The sequence below is a fragment of the Rhinolophus sinicus genome, linkage group LG02 (assembly GCF_036562045.2).
Source record: "Rhinolophus sinicus isolate RSC01 linkage group LG02, ASM3656204v1, whole genome shotgun sequence".
In the NCBI taxonomy this organism is placed as follows: domain Eukaryota; kingdom Metazoa; phylum Chordata; class Mammalia; order Chiroptera; family Rhinolophidae; genus Rhinolophus; species Rhinolophus sinicus.
In genome coordinates this window covers 194562733-194574745 of record NC_133752.1, presented here as the reverse complement: position 1 = coordinate 194574745, position 12013 = coordinate 194562733, and the positions used below count along the sequence as shown (strand labels likewise).

General features: G+C 44.1%; 1 protein-coding gene across 1 annotated transcript in view; it reads right to left on the bottom strand.

Moving 5' to 3' along the window:
* The window catches only part of MEI1 (meiotic double-stranded break formation protein 1), a 61950-nt gene that overhangs the window by 44575 nt on the left and 5362 nt on the right, over positions 1 to 12013 (bottom strand). The window contains exons 4-12 of the mRNA XM_019734445.2: positions 11848 to 11921; positions 10420 to 10525; positions 9697 to 9900; positions 8610 to 8740; positions 6021 to 6135; positions 5105 to 5221; positions 4026 to 4125; positions 3768 to 3902; positions 52 to 166 (exon numbers count right to left, since the gene is read on the bottom strand). Of these exons, the coding sequence (XP_019590004.2) occupies positions 52 to 166; positions 3768 to 3902; positions 4026 to 4125; positions 5105 to 5221; positions 6021 to 6135; positions 8610 to 8740; positions 9697 to 9900; positions 10420 to 10525; positions 11848 to 11921 (1097 nt within the window). The remainder of the gene's footprint in view (positions 1 to 51; positions 167 to 3767; positions 3903 to 4025; positions 4126 to 5104; positions 5222 to 6020; positions 6136 to 8609; positions 8741 to 9696; positions 9901 to 10419; positions 10526 to 11847; positions 11922 to 12013) is intronic.

The window sequence follows — 12013 nt, the reverse complement described above, 5'->3', positions numbered from 1 at the left end:
TATCTTCTAAAAACCCATTAGAGCGGAATCTCCAGACTGCAGTGCACTAACCAGGGACCTCCTGCTCAGTGGGGTCTGGGAAAAATCGGCACACCGGTCCAGCATGGCTTCGAGTAAGGCCCGCAGTTCCCTGTACTGCACAGGTGGAGCACTCTGGTGGTCCTTCCTGCATCCAGAGAAACAAAGGCAGGCTTAGGGCGAGACAGGGTACTCCAAGACACCCTCAGGTTCTCGGGCAATGGGGGGATGTGGTTGATCAGAGCCTGGTCAGGTCCAGCATCTGCTCTAATAAAAATCCTTGCTCCAACACCTCCCAGGCTGCACGAATGTTTGTGAATATCCTCATCCTCTCTAACCCTGTTTCCTCATCTATTAAACTGGAGTTAGTAGTCCTCTCTTCATAGAATTTTCTAAGACCAAATTAGGTGATATATGCCAAGCACCTAGCACAATGCTTACTAGATAGTAAGTCCTTATAAATGACAGTTATGACTCTTACTATTGTTATTAAGCATACAGGGTTTTCTCACTGAGAAGGGCCTCCTGGTGAAAGGAGTACTAGCTAGAGCTGAAGGTGCATCAAGAGATGTATATGGCCACTGTGTTCAAATAAGTGATGAGCAGTCTTCTTGGGGAAGAGAGATGAAATTTGCTCTGTTACCTTGAGGAGGAATAACTGGATCAATAGGTAAATGTTATCAGGACCCAGATTTTATTTCTATAGGAAAGAACTTTCTAAGAGTCAAAACACTAGAGGTAGAGGGGACTACCTAGGAAGGAGTAAGCTCCCTATTCTTGGAGATTATAAGCAGACTGGAAACTACTTTTTGGAGGTTCAATCATTTAAGTGTGGGATAAATGTGGAAAATAACACTGAGGGTCCATTGGAACCCTCATATTCTATGGACTCAGAGGAGGCGAGTCACTGACTAGTTTGTGAGTTCTAAGAAGCCAGGGACTAGTTCCATATTTTCACTTTACCTAAACATAGCTAGATGAATTGTAAATTGAGGCTAAATAAAAAAGATGTTAAATAAATGAATGACTACTTGACAGGGTATTAGGTAGCTGTACTGGTTTCCTAGGGATGCTGTAATAAATTATCACAAACTACATGGCTTTAAAAAGCTAGAAATGTATTCTCCTGCAGCCTGGGGGCGAGAAGTCTGAAATCAAGGCGTTGGCTCCCTGTAAAGGCGCAAGGGAAGAATCCTGTCCTGCCTCAGCTTCTGGTGGTTGCCAGAAATCCTTGTCATTGTTTGGTTTGTAGTTGCAGCCTTCCAATTTCTGCTTCTGTCTTCACATGGCCATCTTCCCTCTGTGTGTATCTGTGTCGCTCTGTGTCCAAATCCTCCTCCCCTTATAAGGACAGCAGTCATTGGAGTTAGGAGCCCACACTGTATGACCTCATCTTAACTCACTTTAGAGGGATGCTGTTAACCCAGTGCGGTAAGTAAGGAGAAACCTATGTTAACGCTCATCACTGGGCCTCTTTTGAACATTGAGAATAATCTGTTGGGCCTTCTAACAGGCACTCAGTATACAGTTAAGACTCGATTTCCCCTTTCCTTCTTCATTTCTGGAAGCTCTAAGTTTCTTTTCTATACTGATTAATCAGTCAAGCCCTGGTTCCACCACTTTTAAATTCTTTTCAATAATTCTTGTTGCTCATTCCTTGTTCCAGTTCTGCTTTCTGGAATCACTCCACCTCAGAGGGACCACCTCAGTAAACATTCTGGGAAATTAAAGGCAAAAGTAAAATAGTCTAAGGATTAATAACCAGCCCCCTACCCAACACTCTCCACAATTCTGACCCAACCAGCTTTCCGGCTTCATCATGTACTATTCCCCTTCACACAACTCTACCCTCAGAAATCCCTAAACTTTCCCATCAACATGTTTTGGCTAATCCTGGTCCTTCCACAAATCTAAGTCTCTCTCATCCCTCACAGCACAGCTCAAATACCACCTCCCGCCTGAAAGGTGCTACCAGCTCCCATGACACCGACCTCCTGGCAGACTTCCAGCTCTGCATGGGCACCTCTGATTGACACCACTCCTGCTCTATACCTTAGTTACCCTGTTGGTTTACTCATCTCACCCTCACTAGGATTCATGTTCCAGATTTAGATTCAAATCCAAGAAAAGACAAAGGGAGAAAAGAAACAGATGGAAGTTATTGCAATGTAAATATTATTTTTTGTTTCAATTTTTAGAACCAACCTAGAGTCAAACCACAAAGATTTAACTATGGTTTAAAAAGAGACTATAAATATTAACAACATTTACAATGTAAAGTTAAAGCTGACTGACACTGAGAAGTAGAAGATAGGGAGGAGAGAGGAAATGAAGAGTTGGGGTGTTAATATGCTCAGCTAACCAAGTGGGGAGTCAAGCAATATTGCTTCAAGTTGAGGGAACAAGAAATACAAGTTCTAAGTATATTATTTAAAGGTTTGAAGACATAAAATATTAGCTAGCAAAAATGTCAAGGAAATGTAGAGAAGACAAAAATGTGAATAAATCTTGGTCTTTCTTACTGGCAAATCAATAAATAATGTCCTAAATCGACAAATAAAGAAACAACATTATAAGAATATTATTTAGATTTAAGGAAACAATCCCCAGAACTAAAACCAAAATGAGTTAAAATTAGTTTCCTGTAGGAAGTAGGGACAGGGGACTATTTCATTATAAACCTCCTGCATATTTTATTTTTTATTTTTTTGAATATACTACTTTGTTAGTTTTTTAAAGTGAAAACATGGAAACAAAACAAAGGTTACTATATAAATAAATCCGGGTTTCCTCCATTTTTTTTTTTCAAGATATCCAGCATCTTGCTAAGGACTAATTTCCTATCTTGACCCTAGGATCTTAGTTTAACATCATTCATATACTATCTATGAGACGCAAGGCACATAGCACTGAAAAAACTAATATGGTCCCTGATCTCTTGGATATTATATTACAGTTGTGGGGGGGGACAAAAAAACAAATAAATAAATAAGAACTATCAAGTGGTTAGCAGGTGCTATCACAGCCTAATGGGTCCGTTAGGGAAGGACGCTCTGAATGAGACCTAAATGATGGGAAGAAGCCAGTCATGCAAAGATTTAAGGGAAGAGTATTTTAGGCAGAAAGAACAATTAGTAGAAAGGAAGGTGAAGGAAAGTCTAGACTAAAACAAAAGACTGAGAAAAAAATTACATCCATGAAATAAATACAGAATAAAATGCTATTAAAAATGTAGCAGGAGGGGGGTGGTAGATGAGGGTAAAAGGGATCAAATATACGGTGATGGAAGGAGAACTGACTCTGGTGGTGAACACACAATGTGATATATAGATGATGTAATACAGAACTGTACACCTGAAACGTATGTAACTTTACTAACAACTGTCATCCCAATAAACTTAAAAAAAAAAGTAGTGAATTAAAAAGAATTCTTCCATATTGAAAATGTGAAAGCAGAAATAAAACTCAATGGTTGGAAGTCAAGAAACTCTCCCAGAAACTAGTGTATAATGACAAAAAGATGAAAAACTGTCATAAAACAAAGAAACTTTGATGACCAATCCAGGATGTCCAACATCTAAATGGCAATTCCAGAACGAGAAACCAGAGTAGATAGAGGAACTAAATAGAATATCAAAGGAAAAAGTCAAGAAAATTTCCGATAAGTAGTCCCTAGAAGCTTCCCCAGCCTTGACCTGGCCCTCAGGTCCATCCAGAGGTGGGAAGTTCAGCCTGCCTGGGTCTCTCACCTCAGAAAGGCAGAAGTGGCCTTCACTGCCTCAGCGGCCACCTCCAGCACGGGGCTGCTCACTGCCTCTTGGAGGGCACGGCCAGCATCTCTGCACATGGCTGAGCTTGTGAATAGCTTGATCTCCTCCGGCTGCCTAGAAACGGTAAATGAGTGAGTGAGAGAATGTCTATCACTGACCCCAGCAGGGAAAACTCCTTTGCTTCTTTCCTTCTCCAGTCTGGCCCCTCCCAGCCCATCGCTCCACCGCTTTGCTCACCGCGTCAGGATCTCAGCAAAGAGCAGCACGCCCTGCTTGTGCAGCTCTGTGTTGTTCATCCTCAGGCTTTCCTGCAGGCTCCTCACTACGGACTCGATGCCTACCTCAAAATGACATGGCAGAGGCGGGGGTCAGTGCTTGGAGGTTCCTTCCCTGCCTGCCCAGGGACGTGAGACGCTCTGCACAGCACGTTTGCTGGCAGTCCCTCACGGAGGGCCTGACAAGGCTGAGCTGATGGGACTGGAAGATCCTGAGCGCAGGCCCTTATTGGATTCATCTTTGTCTCCCCAAAGCCCAGCACAAGCCAAAGCACAGACCGTGGCACTCGAAGTATTTAATGAATACCTACTGACTGAGCTGCACCTTCTCCTATTCCTCCTCAAAGAACCAGGTCAGACCGCCCCTCCTCCAGGAAGCCTTCCCTGATCCACTCAGGCAGAGTTGTGGGCTTTCCCTGAGCTTACATATCGCCTGCACTTCCCTCTAGCAAGGCCCTAATCAGCTAGTTTATATTTCTCTCCCTTTCCAGAGGACAGGGACCACATTATCTCTAAATCTCTAAATCTCCAGGTCCCAGCCTGGTACCTGGTATAGAATAGGAACACAGAATACAAAATAAATGACCAAATGTGTCCAATCTAAAAATCCATACGTGATATAAAAAGTCCCAGACAAATGTTTCCTTCCTTCACCAGGAAGGAAGAAAAGAGACAGTTTTAAGAAACTTTGAAAGGATGAATCAGCAAAACGTAGGGACTAACTAGGTGGGTAGCCATCTGGAGCATAGGAGAAGACTGAATCCACGGCTGAGTCAAGTTTTTAAGGCACAACAGGAAATCACTTAGCAGCCAACAGGAGTGCCCTTCCTTGCTAAACATATATACTTCTGCTAACCAGTCAAGAGCTGAACTGTTTGGATATCACTGCTTGCATATGAATCTGGTAATGAGTTTGGGCTGACGGAAATGACCAAACCCAGTGCGCCCCTCCAAGGTGCAGGCTGGGCCCCCATCGCTGCTACCCACCTTTAAAGTGCTGCCCACCCAACCCAGAGCTAGTATAGGACCCCCGTGACCAACCGTACACCGTGTGGCACTTGGAAAAGAAGAGTGGCTCCTCTGCCAGAAGTATCAAGCAGTTGTAGCTGGACCAGACGAGCACTTCACTGGAAGAGGAAAGATGCTCAAAGAGGAACTCTGGCCGGTGAGAGAAGGAAACAATAAATGACACCTGTATGGTCTGATTCCTTAACTAACGCTCGGGCCCTGGAGTGATTCAGCTCTCTCACATGCCCTCTCTAGGAGACACGATCATTAATTCACAGGTAAACCTGGAAAATGCCCTCAGGATTATGGTCTAACCTCATCTTTTTAACAAATGGGGAAACTGAGACCCAGAGAGAGGTATTGTTAGTCCTGCAGGTGGGACTAAAGCCAAGGCTCCTAATCTTCAGGATGGGCAGCCGCATGATGCAGAGAAGAGTTTTTAGAGCCAGAGAGGCTTGCTCTTATATCCCTTCTCCGCTAATGACTAGACTTGTCAATTAAAGCAATTATTTCCCTTCTCTAACCCTCAATTTCCTAATCCATAAACTAGCAAAGATGAGGACCTAAATGTGGCAACATTAACAACACACCTTAGGGCATATTTCCTGGCTCATAACAAGCCCTCAAGAAATATTAGTTGCCTTAGCCTTCTTGGTTCACGGGTCTTTCCACCACCCCATACTAAGCATTTATTCCCAAATGGTCAAACAAATGACAAAGATCAGTAACAAAGTGTTCAAGGTCATACAAGAAATTTGTAGCAAGAGAATTTAGATGTCATGAGGCCTAATTCCTAGAGTCTGTCATGTACAACTGAACCTGCCACCAACCCACCCCTCCAGTATGCATTATCAAAGAACCCCAAAAGGACTGCTGCTGCTGCTGTGACTCAAGGGTCTCCAGTCAGAACTGAGGGCCTTGGAGGAGATGGTTAGAAGGGGCCCCCTACCTGGGATGTCAGCATGGATGAAGGCCGGGGCATATTTCTCTGGGGAGCGGACCAGCACCGCGGTTATACAGTGGGCGCTGGCCACCTGCAGAGTCTCATCTCTGGAGAGGAGAAGCTGGAGGAACAGGCAGCAAAAGGTGCCACAGTCACAGACTGCACTGACAGGGCCAGGACCAGAGCCCTAATTGTCCCTGAATCCTTCCTGCACTACCAGTTGCCAGGCATGAGGATGCTCAGGGAGGCTTACGGAAAGGAGTGAACAGCAGCAAGCGAGAAACAGAACGAAAGAAAATATGGCACTCAAAGAACATGAAAACCGTCTCTGAGAAGGGCCATCATTTACAAAACCACTTTCACAGCCCACATCTGGTTTTGATGTTTGCAACAAGACTGGGAGATAACATGGGAAGATTCTACTAGGAGACTCACTCCATAGTGTGCAGAAAAGAGTTAACACAGCAGGTCTGAGACTCTTATCCTTAGAGGTCCTGCCTGCAAGGCTGGCCGTTGACAGGCTTTGGGAAGTTGGATTTCGGGAGGGTTCCCATCACTCCCAGAACTGATAAGAGTGTTTCACAGTGACTAAACTATTTGTACAAACAATATACAGAGGGTGCCAAAAAAATGTATACACATTTAAAGACAGGAAAAAACTGTATTAAAATTGTAATACTCAATATATACCGATAACAAAAGATGAATACAAGTCACGTGTATACATTTTTTGGACACCCTCGGTAGTTTATGCTGAACACCCGCTGTCTTTCTGGGAGTCTGGAATTTTGGTATGTACTAGACAGAGGGTGCCTACATGACCAGCCAGCCCCCACTAAAAACCTTGCGCACTGAAACCCTAATGAGCTTCCCTGCTAGGCAACATTTCACAGTGTTGTCACAATTTATTGCTGGAGGAATGAAGTGCATCCTGTATGACCACTAAGAGAAGATTCTTGGAAGCTTGTGCCTGGTTTTCCCCCAGACTTCACCCCATACACATTTTCCTTTTGTTTATTTTGCTTTGTATTCTTTCACTTAAGAAATCATAGCTGCATGACTATACACTGAATCCCGTGAGTCCTCCTAGCGAATCACTGAACCTGAAGGTGGTGTTGGGGACCCTCAACTCTCAGAGGAAGGAATTCAAGTTCATCCAGGTTAAGTTACTTACTCCAGGCCACACAGCTAATAAGTTGCAAAAGTAAGGCAAAAACGTAAGTCAGCCATGTCCAAATCTAGGCGTCTTTCAGCAACTGAGATGCCTCCCCCATCAAAATTTTAGATCAGGTTACTTCTCCACTCAAAACATTTCAATGAATTGCCATCGTATAAAATCCAAACTCCTACTGGACACCACGGCTACCAGGATTTCGCATTAAAATATTATTTGCTTGCTGAGTTTTGTAGCATCCCCTTAAATTTTGCCCCTCAGGCAAGTGCCCCACTCTGGTCCCAACCTTGCTGGTTACTGTAGTAAAATAAAATGCTGATCCTCCCAAATTGCCAACGGAAGAACATCCTCCACATACGGATGGAGGCGGGGACCTCTAAACCAAGAATCCTGTCTCTACAAAGTTCTCTCCCGTTAGGAAAGCGCTCTCCAGTCTCAGTCCCTGCCACCATCGTGCTGCCTTGGTGCACTGAGAGGACAGAAGACCTTGTCCCCTGCTGAGCCCAGGATCCAATGTTCTAACCAGATGTTACCATGGACACCAGGATGGCAACAGTGAAATGAACACAGGAAAGAACCCAACATGAATTTTTTTTTTGGTTCAGAGACACGCGACTTGCTTTTCAGGGCTCACAGGCCCTGTGTGGACCACTCTGGAGGCATCCCAGGGAAATAAGGAGGAGCAGTTTGCTCTGGATTTTTAATATCTAACTAACTTATCCCCAACTGTCCCTTTTCCACGTCTGACCAGGGCTCCTCCTCCTTCCTGCAGAAGGAGTCCCTCAATATGGTCCATCAGTGCTAGTCCTGCTATCAGATGATGACAGTGGCTCTGCCAAGCCCTGGGCTGAGCACTGCAGAGAGAGGCAGCTAAACTCAGGTCCTGCCCTAAAGAAGCTCCCAGTGGATCAACCACAATACAGGGAAGCACTGTGACAGAGTGGCATATTGTGCCTAAAGGAGCCAGCGTAACAGGGGAGCTCTACAGACCTGGAAGGCTGGATCAGGGATCAATAGACAAAGGAGAGGAGAAAGGCTATAAAGGCAAAAGGAGCAGAGCACCCACACAGGCACAGAGACAGGACAGCCTAGCATACGCAGGACCAGCGAGAAGGTGCCTGTGGCTGGTGCCAAGCTGAGAATCTTCAGTTTTATCCCTGAAACGATGGAGGTAGCTTTGTTTCTGTTGCTGCCTATATCCCCCATTCTCGGGCAGCCTAGCTGTGAAAGAGAAGAGGGGGATAGAAGGATTCATGCCTGAAACGAAACCTATTTTGAGTCTTCTAACAGCATATTGTTCTAGCCAGTAAGAAAACACTTTGACAGTCCCAGATAGAAGGGGTGGTGAATGAGACAAGGCCCAGGAGGCGTTCGGGTTCCTTGTTATTGAATCTAGAGACAGGGAATCGCAAGACAACGACCTTTTTGAGCACCAAAGGCAGTGAGGTCTCTCCTGGGTGCCCCTCAACACTCTCAGTGCTTTCCGCCAGTGCAGACTTGTTCATGATCATGGACACGAAAAGGTCATACTTCAGCAGCTGCCTCAGCAAACCTGGAAGACAAAGGGGTGGGGAAGTCAGGCAAGAGGAGCACATGCACCAGAGTGTCCCCAACGTAGGCCCTCAGACACTCCCTCGAGACTTCTTCATGTCTCCGTAGAGATTCCTAAGTATTGCTATTGTAAAGGGAATTACAATTTCTTAATTTCTTTTTCAGATAGTTTGTTGTTAGTGTATGGAAACACAACTGATTCTGTATCCTGCCACTTTACTGAATTCATTTATTTGTTTTAACAGGGTTTTATTGGTGGAGTTTTTAGGGTTTTCTGTATATAAGAATTCTAGTACTATGTTAAATAGAATCCCACCCTTTTCTGTGCAACCTCCATGATGGCACTTAAGACACTGAACTTCAATTGTTCACATCTGGACTATGAGCTCCCTCCTAACAGAGCTTGGATTTGATCATCTTTATGAGTCAGAGCCCAGCACAGGGCCTGGCCCAGAATGAACGAATGTGTGGCTGGACTGTTCATAACGGAGCCCTTGGCCCAAACTGTGATAAAGAAACTGCTGTCACCCACAGACCACGCTTTGCCCTGTAACTCCTGCTCTCAGGGGCCTCAAATAACAAGCAAAGAAATCTGGACATCACCCTGAGGCCCGAGGGAGCCATAGACGATTTTCCAAATAGGAAACTGACAGGACATGAACTGTGCAATGTGAAGATTAACTTGGCAGCAAGTACAAGATGTACCAGGGCAGGTAGTAAAGATGGGAGGCAGAAAAATTGCTGTCCCACTTTCTTTCCTCTTCTCTTTCCAAAGGCAACATTCTAAAGCTGCCACATCGACTCTAGGCATCTTTCCCAGTCTGTGCATCCCCAACTCATGACTTCTATCCTTTGCAAAGCAACAAATCTCCCCACCACTAGAGAGCCAATATCACAAGCCCTCAAGCAAAACCTCAAATGCTTTCTGCCTGTTTTCTCTCTAGTCTCATGTCTTACCCAAGCAGTTGATCTGTAGCTCCTTTGTCTGGGCACCATCCAACGTGGAAAGGAAGAGAGAACACAGCTTCTCCCGGAAATGGCCTGAAAGTGTCTCAGCTGCCATTGGTGAGGAGTACAGCTTCCCATAGAGGTAGCAGACGGAAGCTTGCACCCCCTCACTGGGGTACACTAACCCTCTCAACAGATGCTCCATTAGGTCACCTGTCCAGAAAACAATCGGGAGGCCACGAGAACCACACAATGTCAATTGCTATATGAAACTCAAAACTATTGCCCCCAATGGGGTCATAATGGTAATCCCCAATAACCCCCCACAATAAATGACTTCTGGACACTTAATCAAAAGGGAAAACTAAGGTTTAGAGAAGCAATTTACCCTTAGGTGACTCTTCTGTGAGATACTTATTTGTATTTTACTGATAGAAAAAGAGTACTTCTTATTTCAGAATTAATTCCTCCTTCTACCCAAAAGGAAGATTCATAGTAGGTACTTAATTCATTTGTGTTAAAATAGTCAGTAGAAATAGCCCAAGACCAAACTCAAGAAGCACTTTTTTTCAAAATGGCCAACATAGAGCACATTTTACAGATGGGGAAATTAAAGCCTAGAGAAGGAAAGTAATGACTCCCCAGGTATATACAGTGAATGGACTGCCCAGATGGAAGTGTGATCAAAGCAGGTGAAAGGGAGATGGCAGCTCTTCCCCAGAGGTCACTCACCATGCTCCATTACAAGCTTGTCTGCCAGAGCAGGGATGGCATCCACCAACTTGCCGAGAAGGGTCAGGGTGGCCAGGCTGCCTCGCATGGAGGGCATGTTACACAGCTACAAAAAGTGAACACACTCCGCTCTATAAATTAAAATCAGGACAGATCTCCCACTAAAATTTATCTTGCCCTGTCCACACCAAACCTGCATTGTACGTCTCTCATCAAAATCAGTAATCAGCCACTTTAGCTAAGTGTCTGTCTTCCCTACCGGACTGGGAAGCCCCGGGGGAAAGGGACTGAGTCAGATTCCTCTCGGAGTTCTCAGTACGTGTTTGTCAAACTGAATTAAAATTAGCATATTTTGTCTCCTATAGAGCCAGAAACTGGGGAGTGAAAGTTGGGAACATCATTAAGACAGAATTCCGGTTCAGTGCAAAAAAAATTATTATTATCATCATTACTATAGCGACTATTTTGGAACACTCTATTAGCCAAGCACACTTTACAGGGAGAGTCAATAGTATATACTTCACCTTTTCCACTGACTAGCTGTAGCACCTTAAGTAAGACTCTTAATTCCTGTTGTGAGAAATTATAATACTACCAACTTCATAGGGTTGTTGGGAGGACTGAATGCGATATGACATGTAAAGCATCTAAAACAGTGCCGAGCATATAGAAAGTTCTCAAAGTGCTAAGTGGCATTATCATAATGATAAGTATTGAGATATATATGCATATATATACATATACATATATATGTACATATATATAATTTATAAAGCCAATCTGATATATTAATCACATGCAGAGTAATTATAATATGATAATTTAATTTATAATTAAATGTTGCTCTTGATGGTGTTAAGATGAACATTTGTTTTCCTTTTGCAAAAAAAATTAAGTGATTCTGATCATTCCTAAATCTTAAACACAATGGAAAAGCTGCTAGTTTCATTGATATCTTTGACTATATTGGAGCAGGTTAAATATACCCACTCAGTGCTTACCTTAGATGCTGAAAAAAGCAAATGCCTTCAGTACAAAAATACTGTATACAATTCAAACCAAATAAAACTACTAAGCCAAGACACAGTGAACATATTTCCTTGACAAGTTCGTCAAGGAAATCTGCATTATATTTTGTAGGAGGATACAGAGAATGGCCATGGAATGATTATGCCAGAAAGATGGAACTTCACCACATGGATATAGCTTTTGGGAGATTGAAAGGGGAAGGAAGGAAGTGGCAAATAGTACTGGAGCAGGATCAGAAGACCCAGGCCCCAGCCCTGGATCTGCCACTGCCTCAGTGACCTCAGGCAAGTCCCTTCTCCTCTAGATTTCAATCTCCTCGTCTAGCCGAACAAGGGTTGGCCCAGCTCTGACACCTGAGGATCCTGAGGGGTCCTCAGGAACCCACAGCTAGTTACTGACCTCTTTGTGGCACTCATCCAGCAGGCAATGAATGGTCTGCTCTAATTTCAGCTGAGTTGTAAGCTGGATAAGGACTGAGCAACACAATAACATTACTAATCAGAAGACAATCCTGGCCCAGAGTTCACCTTTCATAGCCCTTCTACTCAAAGTCATTTGTTTGCGT